Source organism: Falco peregrinus, chromosome 3 (assembly GCF_023634155.1).
Source record: "Falco peregrinus isolate bFalPer1 chromosome 3, bFalPer1.pri, whole genome shotgun sequence".
NCBI classification, from domain to species: Eukaryota; Metazoa; Chordata; class Aves; order Falconiformes; family Falconidae; genus Falco; species Falco peregrinus.
This window is the reverse complement of record NC_073723.1, coordinates 71,310,953-71,329,891: the sequence shown is the minus strand read 5'-3', so window position 1 is coordinate 71,329,891 and position 18,939 is coordinate 71,310,953. Positions and strand designations below refer to the sequence as shown.

At 42.8% G+C, this 18,939-nt stretch overlaps 1 protein-coding gene across 1 annotated transcript; it reads right to left on the bottom strand.

Annotated features, from left to right (window-relative positions):
• Nucleotides 1-10,929: 10,929 nt before the first annotated feature.
• Nucleotides 10,930-17,871, bottom strand: BLOC1S4 (biogenesis of lysosomal organelles complex 1 subunit 4). The gene is made up of 5 exons (XM_055800516.1): nucleotides 17,622-17,871; nucleotides 17,188-17,259; nucleotides 16,108-16,209; nucleotides 15,257-15,391; nucleotides 10,930-11,876 (listed from the first exon to the last, which is right to left on the bottom strand). The coding sequence occupies exons 1-5, from the start codon at nucleotides 17,850-17,852 to the stop codon at nucleotides 11,781-11,783; spliced, it is 636 nt and encodes a 211-aa protein (XP_055656491.1). The 5' UTR covers nucleotides 17,853-17,871; the 3' UTR covers nucleotides 10,930-11,780.
• Nucleotides 17,872-18,939: the final 1,068 nt, after the last annotated feature.

Sequence of the window (18,939 nt, the reverse complement as noted above, 5' to 3'; positions counted from 1 at the left end):
GTTTTGTGCCAAGCCTGCTGGCTCAGCAGGTTTTAATTATCCTTTATCTACTTCTGGAGGCTGACTTCCACAACAAGAAAAGAAAAGAAATATCAGAAATAAAAAGATGTGGGGTTTTGGTTGGGTTTTTTTTTCCTTTTTAAGCAAGTATCAGCAGCAGGTGGGGAAAGACAATATCCCTTCACCAACACGCTGCTCCTCCTGAGGCTGCTTCACTGGCAAGGCTGAAACAGAGGCCAAGAGGGTGTCACTATCTAATAGCTGATGGGATCACTAAGAAGAAGTATGGGGTAACTGGTCACTACCCAGAGGAGTAAACCACAGGGCATGAGATCGCACTTGGCTTCACAGCTGTCTGGCGCTTCCCTTCGCTGGTAGCATATCATAGTTGATTGGTGTATTTTATACTGTTTATGTTTTAGATCTTTATAATATTCAGCCGCATTATAAAGCAACATCCCTTCAGGACCTGGACTGCTACTAAGAAAACAGCATCAAGATCTTCAAAAGTGACCAGAGACACTCTCATGCCAGTTTTGTAGCATCCTGTGCAATCATAACTTGGAAAAGAGGGTTTCCCTAATTTGGCAAAAAAACGTAGTGTTACCTACAGGAAAAAATTGGTGCTTTTTCTGATCAGAAAACAAGGAAATCAAAATCACTGGTCAGGAATGAAATATGAAAAGTATCAGTACAAAACAAATACAATGATTCATCAGAGACTGGAAAGCATTGTAAGCTGAAATACACGAAAACAAAGAGGACAGGGGGAGCTGGGCTTTTTTTAGCATTTTAACATTACCTGCTGAAATTTCCACACTAATGAATATTACTGATCTTATCAGGTGGAAATTTGGAGGAAGTACTTAATTATGTACACTAATAATTAAGAATGTAATCAAGTCTTTGAAAATAATGAACATGATTAAATAAAAGCCACTGCTAGGGAAATTTGCAGACTGTCAATTATTAATATCCTTGTACCAGTTTCAGGTAGTATCAACCAATCTGGAATCTGAGATTTCCCATTTGTTTTATGGTGTTTCAGAGCACCTCCAAATGCATGCTTGTTTAATTACTGCATGATTCTTTTACACAGAGAAAATACTAGGATGACATTGGTGTTACCTGATAGTGGGCATTGGAACCCATCTTACAGAAACAGAAATGACCTGGTACAATCAGATCTGAGAACAGCATTCTGCCTCCTATAGCAACACCTACTAAACATTTCTCAAAAAGATGCAAAAAAAGTACAATGTGGATTGACTAATTTTTAATTATTCTGTCTTTCTGCTAAAAGGAAAACAGAACAAAAACAGCCAACTAGAAAAAGTAGCAACTAGTAAAGACTGGCGTAATAAATATTCTTTCTGGAAATAGGTTATACAACACATAAGAAGGAAAAATGCAATTTGAAAGGAAGTCCTTGAATCATTACAATCAAGGAGTTAGAGATAATTCATCTTCAGTAGAGCTATTTTATCTACATCCTGAAAATCTGTGGCTAAAATTTTGGTGTCAAACTGAGTACGTGGCATTCAGATGACAAAAGAGATTCCTCCTTCTACACTGTCTTCCCTTTTCTCCCAGTGAAGCAAATCCATTTCCCCCATCTGCATCAGCCTCTTCTCTTTACCTTGATGTGACTGACCCTAATGCTTGCAGTCTCGTAACCTCCTCTGGTGCCACCATATGTAAACCCACATTGTTTCCCTGCTTTGCTTTCTTGTCTCTTCTGGAAGCTTCCCGCACCCTAGTGCTTTCCACACCACTAATCCTTTCTCCTTGCTGTCCCCCAGCCTGCCCTGTGTGACCAGCTGTCCACATTCTGATCAGCCCTGGGTAGCCACAGGCACCCACAGATTGCCCCTGGGCACACGGACCTGGCGCGGTCAGTGTGGTGGAACTGGCAGTGGGATCTCCAGGCCCAGCTGGGGTTGTGCTGCTGCCTGTGGTCTCACACAGCTTTGTCTTCACAGCCACGTGCTGACCACCACCTGTATTTCTCCAGTACCTTCCACCAGCCAGCCATATCTGGCTAAATCTGCAGAAACTCAAGACTAAACAGGTCCCTTTTTGATAGAGCAAGAAACTCCAGGCAGAGCCCACGTTACTTGCTGCCTTCTCAGAGGTCTGCCTCCACACAGCTGGGTACCCATCCTCATCTGGCAAGGGAACCTACCCAAGCGGGACTCTGCACAGCTGTGTGTCTGTTGCGAGGGCCCCAGTAGCACCACAGATTTCATTCAGCCTGCAGGTGTCTGTTCCAGCAGCAGTGCAAGGGATGAAGTGACAGCTGGCGAGCTGCTGTCTGTGCAGACCCCCAGCTGCTTGCAGATGAACCTTTTCACGTGTGCGCGCTCTGATGGGTCCAGTTGGTGCAAATGCCCATCACCATTAATGTTTTGAACCATTAATTCATTCCATCAGTTGGCATGAATCAGGAACAACTGGGTGCCCACAGGCATGTGACGACACTGTCATACGCAAGCCCTGCCAAGGAGGTGTGCGTGGCTCCCAGCCTTCTTTTAAACACAACACAAAGCAGTTTCTCCACAAGTCAAACCATGCATACAAAAAGTTTGTGAGCGATACTAACTGTATCTAAATGTAACACATCTGTTCTTCCCAGAGACTCTTAACAAGTCACCCTAAGGACCAACAGCATTCATATGAATATAAATACATCACATAGGAATAACATCATATATGGTGACATGAGTGAACAGTAAAATTATGCACCAGACTATCAAGCAACTGCAGATTGAGGTAAAAGGAAAATGGGGCAAAAATGACGGCTGAATATTTGAGAATATTCTTCCTATTCTGTTTTTGCCACACTTTGCTTGTGGGACCCAAACTGGTATTGCCATTTCACTTGTAAAGTAATCCAGGCTCTGTAGCAGGTCACAAAAAGTCAATTTTAACACAGTTGGAGATATTAACGTTTCTTGCAAGAGAAGATACTCATCTCTGCTCTCTAGTTTGAGCATGCCTCTCAGATGCCAAAGAAAATTAAAAGAGTGAGCTGAAAAGAGCAAGAGTACAAAAGCAAGGCTATTCCTCTTCTCTGAGAACTGCACCGTTACTGGCTGGCCACATCCACAAAACCCTCACGCAGAAAACAGGAGACTGTCACTGCAGAGTAGTCATGGACTTTTAACTTCTTCCTACACATTGCAAGATAAAAGTAGCGTGTGATTAATCACCAACAACAGTCTTAAGGGCTGGATTCAAAGCAAAGGTTTGGGGGAAAAATGTGGGAATATTGTTGCCCAAAGGGGAGTGTGGCACAGGCACGGCAGTGCCTTTCGCTTGAGAGGCCCGGCACCCTCCCCAGGTGACATTCTTCAGGCTCAGTCCCTGGCCATCTGAATGTCTGAGAGCACAGATACACAGAGGAAAACCCTCAGCATGGTTGCTCTCAGCTAGCTCCAGGCAGGAGCCTGCATAAGAAGCATCACTTCCCACCTCTGGAGATGCTCGGAGTGCTGCACGCTGCTGTGGAGAAAGACATGGAGCCCCTGCGGCTTGGTAAGAGGCAGGGGCCAGCTCAGCCTCAGGGTACAGGGGAGCTAAGGTAAAGAGAGGCAGGAGGGGGAACCCTGGAAGGACTTCTGGCACACAAAACAAGCTGAGAGCATTCAAAAGGAAGACAGTTTCTGTCAGTGCTGCAAAGAGTCATCTCTTATCCAAGGCTGTGGTGGGCTGAACGTTACCCGGCACATGGTGTTAGGATGCTTGATGGGCTCTCTGCTTCAGCAGGCTGAGGTTAAACACCATTTTTCCAGGACCACTGCTCTGTAGCAATGACAGCCCAGGTGAGCACAAATACAGAAAGGAGTCAGACCACCAGGCCAGCTGCTGACCTCCAGCGGTGGTATATCCACACAGAAACACACCGACTCCGCAGCATCCGTGGTTTTGCCTTCTTGTGCATAGCCCCACAACCTACTATTTTATATCGGATCCACATATGCAGTAATCTTTGTTTTAGCAAAAGCTCATCCTACTAACTGGAAGCACCTCCTGCTTAACAGCCACATATTTAGCCATTACATTAAAATATCCTTGTATATTAACCACTTCATGAGTCAGAAAGTAAATTTGAGCAGTTACTCATGAATGAGATCACACAGTTATGACAGGTCCTGAAAACATCAGTTTAAATGTTCAGAAGGCAACAAGAAAGCACATCCAATACTGGGAATGACCAGAGAAGAAACAAATAACAAGGCAGATTGTAAAACTCTGATTTGCTTGTGCCTTGAATTGCACGGGTAGTACTGGTTTCCTGATCTCAAAAAGGACACCGCAGAAGTGGAAAAAGATCAGAAAAAGGCAACCAAGGGCATGGAAGCTTCGTATACAAAACAACAGGGACTGAGAAACCTGGTCTAAAGGAAAGTATCCCTGCCCATGGCAAGGTAGTTGGAACTAGATGATTTTAAGGTCCCTTCCAACTCAAACCGTTCCATGATTCTATGATTCTTCAGCCAGGGGAAGAGATCGTGGAAAGGGAAATTACAGACATTACTACAAGATGATGAGCAACACAGATGGCTTGTAACTGTTGACTGTGTCTTCCAATACAAGAATCAGAGGATATTAAAAGAAGCTTGTGGGAACAAGGTTCAAAAAAATGGGTGTGGGATGTAACAGAGAAGGTGCTTTGGCAAGGAGTTTTTATTTTTGTGCACATAGCCTCTTGCCCTACCAGTGGGCACTGCTGAGAAGTGTCTACCTCCTCCTCCTTCACTCCCTCCCTTCAGGTATTTATATATACTGATGAGATCCCCTCGACCCTTCTCTCCTCCAAGGTGAACAGTCCCAGATCTCTCAGCCTAGCGTCTCCTCACAGGAGATGTTCCAGTCCCTTTATCATCTTTGTGGCCCTGCACTGGACTCACTCCACTACATCTATATCTTTCTTGTGCTGGCGGCCCAGTAAAGACTTACCGGTAAAGACTGATGCACAGAAGGCATCAAGTACCTTTCTGTGCCCTGCATCACCAGGCCCCGCTGCATTGAGCAGTGGCCCACGTTTTCCCTGGCCTTCCTTGTGCTGTTTGTGCACCTGCAGATGCCTTTATTGCTGCCCTTCACCTCCCTCACCAGATTCAAGTCCAGGTTGGCCTTGGTTTTCCTGACTTTATCCCTGCAAAAACAAAGAGCAGCTCTATCATCCTGCTGGGTTCCTTGCCCCTGCTTCCGTCTCCTGTACACTTTATTATGTCTAAGCTCAGTTAGAAGGTCTGTGTCTGTTCCTCCATCATCTCTCCAGCAGCTTTCCCACCCGACCTTTTCATCACTCTTCACAGTTCCTCTCCTGTGTAAAATGAATTTAATTTCCGTGTTAGTTGCCCATTCAAGTCCTCAAATACAAACTGCGGGACCATCACATCTGCATTCAACACACAGCTTTGGTTCACACTTGGTACTCCTGAAAAGCGCTGTTTACCCCCGGGGGCTATGCCTGTCTCAGCAAGCAGTCCAGCACAGCAGGTACATTGGTAAGGAGAAACCTGATGTTCAAGCTAAATGTTTCACCAGTTTCATCTTGACCTAAGACTAGCTCAAGGCCAGCAGCATGGAATGAATACCCAACAGCAGCTGTAGCATGTCAGACAAGCTCCTGCAGCAAGTCTCTGGCTATACTCGATCCAAAAAGAATCCATTTTACTCCCAGAGACAGTTCCATGGTGCAAAACAATGAGTGCCAGAACGCTCACTGAGATGGGCGCTGGAATATCATCTAGCCCTGCTTTTGCTGATCTCGTTCTATTGTTGATTCTTTGCCCTTCTCATAATTTCATCTAACTCCTGGTGGGGTCTTGACTTACCTCACTGGTATATGCAAGTTCGCAGCGGCACTGCTCATCTACCTTGTTAGCTAACATCATCATAATTGATTTTCCTTAGGCAAGATTTCTCTGGCATTACTGCTTTGTTTTCCTTCCTTTGATTACAGAAAAATAAAACGAGGAAAAGTCAAGGTAATAAACCCAGAAAGAAAACATTATTTTTGTTCAGTTGTATTATTTAGTATTTTCCCCCTCAATAAATATTTTTTCCCTTAACAGTCTTCCAATACACTGCAGTTTAGATGCAACAGGCACATTTCCAAAAAAATTCCCAGCAATCCCTGACACCTAGAATAAGGGCTCCGCTTACCACTGGCAGCTGAACCACTGTGTTGGAGTTGATAAAACGTTGCTGGAAGCAGGAATCCGAGCATGACACACAGCACACAGACATCTCTGCAATGACAAGAAGGCTATTCCCAACACCTAATTTTTTTCTTCTTTCATGCTACACTTCCCATCAGATTGGAAAGCCATCCCTGCCGAGGAAAGGGCTAACCAAAGAAGCATGAGGAAAACAGGTGCTAATTCCGCAGCAGGCATCTCCCCGGCTGCATGCGTCCCCAGCAACACCACCATGGAAAGTGCTCTGCTGCCTTCTCAGAGGGATGGCTGGGAGCAGAGGCGTGTCACCCCTCTCCCCTGTGCTGGGACACCAGTGCAGGGGCTGGACTCTCTGGCTTGGCAGGACTGGGTTTTAGCCAGAACGGTCCAACGGTCTGGCTAACTCTACCTGCAAGTCCTACTGCTTTTGTGAAAGAGGCAGTAGTGGTGACCTGCTCCAGACTCTCCCTTCACAGTTCTAGCACAGTTAAAGCCCATCCTAAAAGCTCTGTACTTGGGAGCAGTGCACCCTGAGGCAAAAAAAAAAAAAAAAAAAGCTCCTCAACTGTGAACAAATAACTAAATTGCATGTGTATGTCAGGTCTGTTGTGGATGTTTGCTCATATCCTCCAGTTCAGGGACTTTGCCCTTATCTGTTCATGCTGCTCAAAGCTCTGTCACCACGAGTTTACACCTTAGCCTTTTGTTGTGGTTTACCAGAACCACCTGGCTTACCTCCTGGCTATGCTATTTTCTGCCTCTTCCATCCTGCATGAGGCTCTTACCATTCCTTTCTTTTCTTGTTATGAATCAATCCGAACCAGCTTTTCTGCCAGTTTCAGTTCTCTGCGAACCTTTTAGATTGACTCATGCTCAGAGAAACATTTCAGATGCTCCTGTCATACTTAGTGCCAGCTCTCAGTTTTAAAGTCCTAGGATTGCAGGAATTTCAGCTATTGTTTTTTTTGTTTTTAAAGGTTGCTTTCTAGACCACTTGGTTGTAAAGAAAATCCTGACAATGTCACCTGTAGGAAACAGATGGCAATTAATTTATTTTTAAATAATGTAGGCACCAAGCTATTCTCAAGAAACCCACAGTTTCTGCACAGTGGGAGATGATAAATCAAATTGGAAACTTTCTTCTTTCTTCATTGACGCTCAGCAGGTGTTTGTGGTTTCTTTTCCCTCTGTGAATTCTGTCCCTTTGTCTTTTCACTCAGAGCCCTCTAACAGAATCCTTGCTAACATTCAGTTCATTTTCTTAGCTCTGTCAGCTCATTTATATATCTGTATTTTCAATATGTATTATTTTAAGGCTATTCAACATCCTGTATAAATACCACATTTGACTGAAAACATCACAGTTTATGACTATTTATGGAATTTTAATGTCTCCTTTTCTACTACTTAAACTAATAGTCCATTAAATAATGTACAACCAATATTAAAGTTGACAAAAATTGATGTTTTGAGTCTCTCCTGCGGTTTTAGACAGTGTACTTTGGTTTTCCTATCTTATCCTGTTGACTGGTATAATTCCAAGGGCCGTACTTCAATTTTTCTTTTTCGAACCATGTATCTGCATCCTATGTGACTCCGAGACTGCATTCTGCCTCCCCAGCCCTGCTCTGCGGTGCCCATGAGCAGCATGTTCCCCTTTTTTCTGCTGTGCTTGCTACTTAGCGCTTTTAAGAAATGGATCATCATGGATAATTTGTATATTGCTCACACTGTTTTGCAAAAGCCTAAAAATGACCGGCATGAAAAGTTTGTGAGTAGATAACCTCAAGCAAGAAGGTAAAGAAAATTCCATAAATCTCCGAGGTCTGCTGGAGCTGGAGCCTGCCCTACCACCTTTAGGCTGTACTACCACCCACCGGCTTCAAGTAGAATCAACAAAAGCGGCGGAGTGGACAAAGCCTCTACTCTGCCATTGCAGCACAGCCTGCCACAGCAACCCAGCTCCTACAAGGCTTGAACCCCAGCAGTCGGGAGACTTCTCATTCCTGATGGATTTAGCTGCCGTGACTAGAGAGATCACCAACCCCCATGATGGTCCTCTTTGACCATAGCTAAACCTGACAGCGATTTTGGCTTTTCAAGCCAGGGCGTCTGTCTGGGCATATGGGATTTACCTGCTAGCTGGTCCAAGACTAGAATTTTTTTCTACAAAAATTGAGGGAGTTTAAAAGTGTCATCACTTAAAAATCTGGGGGTGGGGTGGTGGTGTTTGGGGGTTTTTGTGTGTGGCAAGGGAACCTTAAAATATTTATCGTTTTCAAATGTAAAGTTCTCTTCATAGATGCAGATATCTCATCTTCTTTCTCATTCTGAAAGGTGTTTCACTCAGGATCGCTCTCTACACCTCAAGATCTTAGTATTTGGAAACAGTTCCTGTGCAGGACAGAATCCAAACTGAGCTTGCTACCGATTTCATAGGAATTGCAGGTGAAACTACTTAACTTTGAAGGTTATTGTCAGCAGAAGTAATGAACTGCTATGGGTTTTGATAATGTCAACGTAATCCAGTTCATCTTTAAATCTTTAAAACTTTCATGTCAGATAAATCATCAAATCTGTTTCTTTTCATGTCAGTAATGTGCATCCTTCTATATTTTCTTAGGGCTTTATAACACCTGCAGCAGCATTCCTCAAAAGTGGAACAAAATGTGTAGGTCCAAAAATAATGTAATACAAATATCAGTCTTTATGTGCCTATTTCAAGCATAGTTTATCACAGATTACATTGATTTTTGTCCTGAAGCTATGAAAAATGAGCTTTTATTACATCTATACCTACATCTTACAGTAAACAGGTGTATCTTAAGGTAGCCGCAGCATTAGTTTCTATTAGGTACCTGCTTAAAATGTACCTAATTATAATATAAAAACTTCTACCATTATCTCTGCTAGGATAACTTTGTATTTTTTGCTTCATGTCATCAAAGAAAAGTAAGACGTGTGTGTAGACTCTTGATATTAACTGTTAGCTGATTTCATACACGCAATTATGAGCAACCTTTAGCAGCTCAGCCCGTTAAACATTGTGTCTGGCTTTACATCAGTCCTACCCGCAGAGCTCTTTGTTCAAACCCAGGTAAAGTAGCACCACTGTTCCTGGCTTTGTATCTTCGAACCTCAAGCAAGAGGAGAAAGATAAACATTGTACAGAGAAAGACACAAGTACAGCTTTCTGAGGGCATGAATATTGGTATCAGTGGATTTTGAGATATAACTTGCAGCTGGCAAAAATAGTAAATATTGACCCTAATTCATAATATAGTTATTACTGGGTTTACGCTAATACAAGGTAACAGCAGACAGAATGAAGGAATATTCTATGATTTTCTTTACTGAGTGTGAACACTTGGAAGGTATTTTTTATGTTATTCTTGCTTGGTGAGACTGACCATGAAGAAGGAGACAACCACAGGAGTACAAATTCAACAGCAGAGTGCATGCATGGATCTTGTCAGTATCATGAGAATGCCTTAATGACTCTTCTAGAGTAACCTTCACAGATGAACTGTGACCTTGTTCTCTATCATGTATACGAAAAGCCACTATTTATTTATTGTCTGTACTTTTACAGTATTTCCTTATTAAATCCTCCATGTACTGTCCATTATTTTCAGTAATAAAAATATTCTGGAGCATTTCCAACATAGAACTCTACTAGCTATAGGAACTGCATGTTTTCTGATTGTGGTATGCTTTGAAGATATATCCATATATTATTTTTCCATACAACTGTTCTAAATGCCCACTTGAGAACATGTGAACTTTTTCTCTTATTATTATGAACAATATTGTGTGAAAAATATTCTCAGTTGAATAAAGACCTCAGCAAGCTTTTAACATTTTAAATTATATCACCTGCTTAAAAGCAAGTGCATTTGAGCTCCACTCAGCAGGGGGCACAGCTACCATTTGAACAGTTGACTCATTTAATTAGAAAATTGTTCTAAAGCTACTTTAAAACTTGTTGTAATGTCAGTATTAGTGTGTTTAAGAGTATTTGGCTGTAGCCTAGTATCACATACCAAGCTCAAGAATGTCACTTCATTAGATTTCACTGAATTACATCCTTCAAAGATTATTTATGCATAAAGTGAAAGGTACCACGCCTTTTGGAAATGCAACCATTGCTGCAGTGGGAAGCCTAAATAGTGAAATATTTATGGAAACAAAGTGTATGGGAGGTGGTGGTGGAGAGCCCTTCTTCAAAGTCAAATGTGTTCCTTTCTGCATGTTTACATGTAATTATATTTCTAGACTATGTTAAAACTCCCATCAGTTTTAAATTAGCTGCTTTTGAAGCCTACTAATCTGGATTTCACAATCCTTGTTTTAATTTTGACTAAATGTTGCTTCAGATACTGTTTAGAACCTGGTCCCTACTGCTGTTTGGAGACAAGGCCTATGATTTTCAAAATTTTTATCTATTAATATATAATCCTTGCTCTAGAACGGCATACCTTTTTCTGTGCTTGTAACGCAAAATCATCAGGCACGTTGTTTCCCTAATGCACTCCTTGTTCCTCTGAAATTTGAATTTTGGCTATTTCTAGTGAATTGTATTGACAGCAAAACAGCAGCAGCAAACTGTTGTTCAGATGAATACAACAATTTATGATTAACACCTGCTAGGTATTATATGAGGCTGTACGCAGAGAGGATCTCTGAAACAACGGTGCAGTTCAGTACTGTCAGATGAAACACAAGACCACAACAGGGGTTAAATAGCTAATATTAGTTTATTGATGATATACACACGCTGCAATCAGCGCAGGGAGTCCCAGTAACCATATGAACCACATGGAGGGTTGTGAGGGAAAAGCAGAAAAGTCTGGTCAGGCACCTGATCCAGGGACATCCCTGTTTCAACTGAGACATTTTTTATTTTTGATGCCACATTATATATACATATATATATATAAATGTCCACCTGGTTACACATGAAACAAAACAACGCTCGGGTCACTGTGACCTGATGACCATCAGTGGGGGCAGGAAGTTTGCTTTGTGAACTGGGACTAGATCATGTGCATCAAGCCATGCCCTTGACTCCTTGCCCATCTTCCAAGTCCTCCCCTTGCAACTTGTACATCCCAACACAGTGCATTTCTCTGCAAACTGCAGGGACCAGGTTCCAGAAATTGGAGTAGATTTTATGCATAGTTTTTCTTTCATCTCAATCAGTACATTAGGAAAAAAACAATAAACACATCCTTGTGGTATAGCTATTTACACTTGCAGCAGCACAGATATTTATATATACATCTTTTAACACATAGAAGTACATTTCCTATTATTTCCCTATGTAAAAAAAAAAATAAAAAAAAAATCTAATGCAGAAGTACTCTTAAGTTCCTTTCCCAATATAATCTAAAAATTTATACTGTGTTTTAGGAAGACGTTTGAAACAACATACACAAATAAAGATTACCTGAAAATACTGCCTGAAGGAAGGCAATGAGAATCAGAATGGCAATATGCCATCAGTAACGTTCAGAAATGCAGCCGTTTTGAGGTTAGCATTTCTTTTGTTCACTTGGCTGTTTCGTAACAATCCCAAAGCAAAAGTCATCAATAAGGTGCTTCGTTAAGACATGGAAAATAGTCTTCAGTCTTGAAGAGGACTGGAGGTTCATAAAGCGTCTGTTGTCGTGAGGAAGAGGATTTCTGCAAATTAGATAAGTTTATTTTTCATCTTCTTAAAAAAAGAAACTTTAAAAAACAAAGCCTACAGAGCTAAAATGCAAACCAAGAAAAGTTTTAAAGGTGTATCTCCTCAGTCAGACAAATTTTAAATTGTAGCTCAGATGGGTCTGACATACTCATAATGCTAGTGAGGAAAAGCAGCCTTTAACCTTTGCAGTTCTATCACCTGAACAGACTCAGTCCCAGGAAGTGCATGATAGGCCAGCTTTGCAGAAGCCACACGGGTAATCTTTTCTAGCTGATGGTATAGTCATTGTAACCTTCATCCTTCCAAAGCCATCTACCTTTACCTTTCCTGCTCCAGCCTTCGAGCTCTCCTCAGCCACTTCCCCCGAGTTAATCCTAGCCTGTATTCTCATTTGCTTAGTTAAAAAAGTCTTCATACAGAAACACACCTAGTATTTCCTTCGAAGAAGATTGCTGCTCCTGCTGCGTTTCTTCAAGTATATCTTTGAATATATGTACTATGACATAGCATTAAAAATAATACGGTAGTGGACTGCAAAAGAGCTGTTACACTGTCTTTCAGGAAAAGTGTACACACTTCTTTTAAATATTCACTGTACATTGTTTCACTATACCAAATGGTTCATTTAAAGAGACAACAGCAACAACAGCAAGGAGCACTACTATCTTGTCAGCCTTCCTGCATGTAAACAATGCTGCACGGCTGCAGACCCAGTGTATGTTTTCACTATAAGGTCTTAAACAGAAGGCTTGAAATAAAGACTTCACTCATTAAAAATTCTTTTGGACTCATAACAAGATTTTGACGAACTGTGTTGCAGAGCTCTCAGTCAGTTTGTCTGCAGAGTTCTTCAGGTAATTTTTTGCCTGTCTGGGATGAGACAATTAGAGTCTCCACCAATAATAAAGTTAAAAGCACACCAAATATCATTAGTATACTTTTGAGTTTGGAATTCTTTATAGTACCAAAATAAGGATTTAATTAAAACAGCTAAGTAGAATTTTTCCAATATTCAGTTAAGGTGTATACTTGTACTCCGTATGAAGTAAGTATGTATTCTCATGTTATACACAAAATTGCTGATTTCTGACATTTAAATTATATTTTGTCTTTAACTTCATAATATCATTCATTTCTCTGAAATGTTTTGCCATTCAAGTTGTAACAAAATAAAAAAATTTATAAACAAAGATAGGATCTATAAATAGTGGATACTATCAATGTTCTCTACACCAGAAATTTTGCCAAATGTAAAAACGATCTTTAAATCAAAGTTCTGTTTTTAAAAATTATTTCCTATCTCGTACTGCTCTACGAGCAACCACCTGGCAAGCAAGGGAAACTAAGGTCACAGGTATTCTGCAAGTCATGACACCGATTTAAGAGGTGCTGTATTTGCACAAGTGCAAGAAGGGGATAATTTCAATCCAGTGAGGAAATTCATAGGCAGGCACAGTACCCACAGTTGCCTAAATACACATTTATGATTATTTTTGCAGCTGCTTAGCAGACATTTTTACCTCTTGAGAGAGTTTACATCCTTAGTGATATTAGAAGTTTTACAATACTGTACTTTACACTGCCTGGTATTCACAAAGGAAGAACTTGGGGCAAAATCTAAAAGTGAGATTACAAATACACAGCTTGAGAAATACAAAATATATCCTTTGTGTAAGGAAACAGATACATTTAAATGGGAAGAGAGTGAGGAGAGATGACTAAATTAAAATTGTAGCAGGAAAACATGAACTACACCTACAGCGAAAATCATAACATCAGATTAGCCTTCTTTGCCAAAGCATTGATCCACTGAGTGAGCTAGTTAAATGTCAGGTGTGAGGAGAAATCTCTACCGGCATTCTCATTCAAACATGCCTGTGCTTACTAGTGAAAACAGGTATTTTACTATGCAACACTCAGTACCACTGCAGAACAGTGACCTGCCTTTTAGTTAATTGATTAATTCCAGTAAGTTCTGAGTGTTGATTTTATTGCCATCCATACTCACACCAAGAAGCCACTGGACATGCCAGGTTCAGCCTGCTGACACTTTCAGAGACTTTCCACCTTATGAGCTGTGGAAAAATCGCTAAGCTGACAAGGTATTCCCATGTGACACTAAAGCACTTTCTTCAAACTTTCAAACTTATCAACTGAAGATTATAATTCCATGGTTAACAACCGTTTTCAGAAAAAAAAAAGAAAAGGAAAATATGTTGAATACTCTTCAAGGCAACTGCTGCAGTTCTTTGTATCTCCAAGCGGTCCACAAACAGGAACTTTGTGATTAGGTGGTTTGGTTGTTTTTTTTTTAATAATGACATCACTCTAAACCTAAACACCAAAGAAAGTTAACACTTCATTCCTTTATTAACTTAATGACTGCACAGAAAATAGCAGTGAACAACAGGTTTCCTGAACTGAGTCTTGACAAGTCAATACGTATTCTTTTTATACCTATTTTTCCTCTGCTGCCACACATGCTTGCAATGCATACGAACACAAATACTGCAAACAGCCACAACCATCTTCCTCTCCCCCTCTGCAAACCTACTTTATTTCAGCATTCTCACAGAAACCTGAGTTAGCATAGGATGGATATAGGAAGAGAATCTGGTAGCTGACAAGACACAAGGAGGAGTACTTATAAACAGTGTACTGGCAGGTGATGCCAAGAAGCATCAGGTGTTCAGAAGATTTTTTTTTTAGTTATTTTTTTTTAAACCATAAGTTTATTTTAAAACTAGGGCATAGTGCTAGTTTAAGGTTAGGTAAGGCATCTCTGTGAAACATTCAGAGAGCATTTCAAGTCTTCTGTAGAGAAACAGTCCATATGTAGTTACATGACAAGCAAAAACTGCATCCTTAGAAAGTTTAGCAAGGTGATTACATGATTACCGAACTGTGTGGACTAAGTATAAATACAGCCTTCATTTTACAAATATTATGCAGTGTAGCTTTCATTTCCTTTTTTTGGTAACATTTCTGCAGTGATATTATCAATGCAGTATGACCCTTTAACAGTGTTGCATGCACAGGTTCTTCTTACTTGCTTTCATACCACAGATTGGGGTACTTTAATATAAAGATTTGTGCATTATGTGCTTGTCTGTGCCCCTCACATTCCCTTCTTTGTGTATTCAGCTTTATTTTGGAAAGTTCACAAATTCTTACAAGAATTTGTGATTTCTAAGTTTGGGGTTTGGTGTTTTTTTTATTAAGCCTGAGCACTTTGACAAAAATCCTAATAAATTATAAAACTGTTCTACAGTTAAATTCAGATATATGTGTAACAGACTTACTATTATTTTAATCATCTAGTCTGGTAAGGAGAGCAACTCAGCTGGTCACATGATAACAAAAGTTTACTTACATTAAGCAAGGATGGTATGCTGATTGTGTGCAAGATTTTCTTGAATGTGCTTGGAAAAGCTCCAAGGTCTGTTTCTGCCTTTACGACCCGTTCTTCCAGTCCAGCTACGCAATTCCCAATCATCTTCACAAAAGCCTAACAAAAAACCCAAAAGAAATCCAGCCTTTTCATTAACAAATTAAAACAGGATTGTGTATTGCACAATGGTGAAAGCTGCATTACCTAAACGAGGAGTCAAAAACTTCATGCTCTATTTCCCTCCTACCTACAAATCCATTTTACTGCTAAAAATTACTTGAGATACTTTTAAAAGACTGCAAAAACAGGTTAAACCTAATAAAACAACCAATATTCTTCTTCCCGTTTGCCTTTTAAATAACTATTAAGACTTCTTAGAATCTAGACTTCTGTCTGCCTTTCTACTAAGAGCAGGACCAAGGACGTAAATCAGTTTTGACGCTTTACCAGGGATCAACAGACCTCTCATTCTACTAGTCTCCAAATAGCTCACAAGACAGTAACTTTGAAAGGTACTATCAAAAAAAAAAAAAAAAGTGCTACTACTGCTTTCTGAGAAAAGACCACCACCTTGCTTCAAGCAGTACATGGAAAAAATAATCTTTTTTTTTAAAAAGGCATTTTGTTTTAGAACACCCACAGTCTCCAGAAATTCTTAATGAATTGTGTTCTCTTTATTAAGCATGAAGTATGGAACCCAGATTGGATGCAGAGAGCAAAACTGATCTGAGCCTACTCCATGTACATGCACACACACACACACTTACAGCATATAATTGATTCTTCCTCCCTGTTAAGAAACAGAATACATGTAGAAGATACCAAATACATACCTCTAGTTTGTCAATCCTCCTGTATATGTGTCTCATTTCTGTAGCTTTTGTGTAAATTTGAGGTATACTTTCATTGACAACTTGAGAGGAATCACTTCGAATCTAAAAGATGATTCAAAGAAATAATAAAAAAATAATCAATGAATAAAACACTTCCAGAATGAAAGCTAAAGTACAACTGTGCTCCAATTAACAGATTAAACCCCATAGCTTAAAAATACCAATTAGTATTAGGATAAAAATACTAGATTAAAACTAATAAGCTTGCTGCTTTGCATAGTTTAGTGACTTTGAAGAAAATTTATTTTGCATAGGCAAATATTCACCTTTATATTAAAAATAGGCTGCTATCAGAACTAAGCGATAGAACACGTCCCCAGACATACTAAAGAATCAAACATATTAAAATAAAACTTTGACTTAAATTTTACTCCCTGTACACTTCAACTTTGCTTAAAAGGTCAGGCCACAAAAACTTCTTTTATCAGTATAAATAAAAAAAAGATAAACCTGGTAAAGTTCCCCTTAAGAGTAGCGCAGTCACACATGTGCTACGCTTTAAAAGACAGCCAGTATACTGGTGTCAGCTTATAGGACCTTCCCATTCAGATCTCATCTCCCCCCATGCGAAAGCGGAAACAAAGCTGCCTTTCTGAAGAGTCCCCTAAAGACAAACCTAGCTTTGGAGGTTTGGCAACTCTGATCAGCTACTTTGATTACAAAACCCACAGAGGATGTCTTTAGGTATTTTAGAGAAGAAGAATATTGTTCTTTTAAATATCTGTCGCTGTGCTATTCAAAATGAGATTCCATGTATGCACATGGACAAATATAATTATGTAAATGCACAGTTATGTAGTAGCTACGTGGGCATATTTTGCTCTGACATGAAAGTTTGGTAGTTTTCATCCATGAGTAATGTAATTATTAAAATGAAGTACCTAATTTTCAAACGTGTTTTCATACTGGAACCTGCCCTGACTAAAGGCTACTTCCCGTCTCTGTCTCATTTGAAGACCCAAGCACACATTACACTCTATTCTGACTTCAAAAACACAGCTACATGCAAGTTACACGTACCATGTCCAGCATTCCCACGAATTCATCCACTCTGGTCAGCAAATCTTCTAAACTCTTGTCTAAGCTTTCTATCTGCAAAACAGATGCCCTTTACAGGTACCTGAAAACACAAGGCCCCCAGATCCTCCCAGAGAACCCCCCCGAGCGCAGACGTTAGCCAGACCGGGCGCAGCTTCACACGCTCCGGCCGCCCCCGCCAAGCGCAAGTGACCGGACACTCGGCCCGCACACGCCGCGGGGCCGCCCGCAGCGGCCGCCCCCTCCCGCCACGGCCGGGCAGCCTCGCTCTGCGCGATGCCGGCGACGCTAGCCCGGGCCGCCCGCGGGGCAGGGCCCGCCGCTGCTGCCGCTCCCCGGGGAGCTCGGGCGCCAGGGCCCGGGCGGAGGCCCCCGCCCGCTCCCCCGAGGCGGCCCGGCGCAGCGCGGCCCCTCACCTGCTCGCTGAAGAGGCTGCGGTCAGCGAGCAGGTACGCGGAGTAGGCGGCGGCCGTGGCGCTCAGCGACGCCTCCGAGGCATCCTCGTCCTCCGGCTCCCCCAGGCCGGAAGCGCTGCTGTGGCTGTGGGAGACGTTCCCGCTGTCCGCGCCGGGGCAGGCGCCCGGCGGGTCGGCCCCGGCCCCAGGCCCCTCTCCCGGCCCCGGTCCCGGCCCCGCGGCAGCCGCCATGCTAACCGCCGCCCGCCCCGGCCTTCCCTCAGCGCCGCGGGCGGGGCCGCCGCCGCTCACGTGAGGGGGCGGGGCCGGCGCAGGCGCGCTCCCGACAGGCGGCGGAGGGGGCGGGGCAGGGGGCGGTGCGGCCCCCTCGGGCCTTTCGCCCCGTGCCTAGGAGCGGGCACGAGCGCGGGCGCGGCGGCGCCGCCCTGACGCCCAGCCGTTCGCGCCCGGGGCTCCGCAGGCCCGGTAGGAGCCGCCGCCTCTCATCGGCCCCGGGCGGGAGGCCGGGCTGCCGCCTCCCAGCTGCCCCCCCCAGCCAGGCGCAGGAGCGCGGCTCCCCGGCCGGGAAGCGTACGGCGGGGCGATCTGCCCGGTGACTGGGCGGCCGCCCCCGCGCTGCCTCGGCCGCCCGCGCCGCCGGTGGGTCTCGTCCCCGAAGGCAGCGCCATGCGCGGAACCTCAACGGCCCCGTCCCGCTTCCACACCGGGGGTCTGCCCGTAACGGCTGGATTGGGAAGGGAGCTCAGCTCCAGCAGCCTAGTGTACGGTGCATGCACGCATAGCAGCTTATCTTTTTTCCCCTAGTTAACGCAAATGAGGCACAAAATGTTTGCAAGCCTTTAATAACGCTTATGCATCAGCGCTTCGCTATTCTCAGCGTGCAATGCGTCTCTTGGTACAGCACTTCGAGGCTGATGTGTGCATCGCCACTCACGTTTCCTGCCTCCTGGGCTGAATTCATGGGAAGTGGCATCGCCACCGAGCAGCCCCCGCGAAGCCGGGGTGACACACACGGGTGCTCCCCAGGAGCCAGAACCACCCCAAAAGCAAGCCGTGCTACCAGGAGCGTGGCCAACTACTTGGTTCCCAGGGGTTCCCTTAGCAAAAGGGGTACTGGGAAGGAAACATCATGGAAAGAAACTTGGCGGTGCTAGCAACTGGAGGAGTCAAAAGTTTGCGCTGGTACAGAGGGAAATATTACTGAAACGGTTACGTATTTCAAGAGTCATCAAAACGCAACTGTTTTGTTTCCACAGGGAAGGGGGATACTTCCACAGAGAGATGTGCTTGAACGCAGGGGAAAGGATATAACATAGAA

Coding starts and splice junctions, on each gene's coding strand:
- BLOC1S4 (XM_055800516.1), bottom strand. CDS start 17,852: ATGGCGGCTGCCGCGGGGCCGGGACCGGGGCCGGGAGAGGGGCCTGGG. Junction 17,260..17,621: donor GCAGCCTCTTCAGCGAGCAG/GTGAGGGGCCGC, acceptor TCTGTTTTGCAG/ATAGAAAGCTTAGACAAGAG. Junction 11,877..15,256: donor GCATACCATCCTTGCTTAAT/GTAAGTAAACTT, acceptor TCTAATTTGCAG/AAATCCTCTTCCTCACGACA.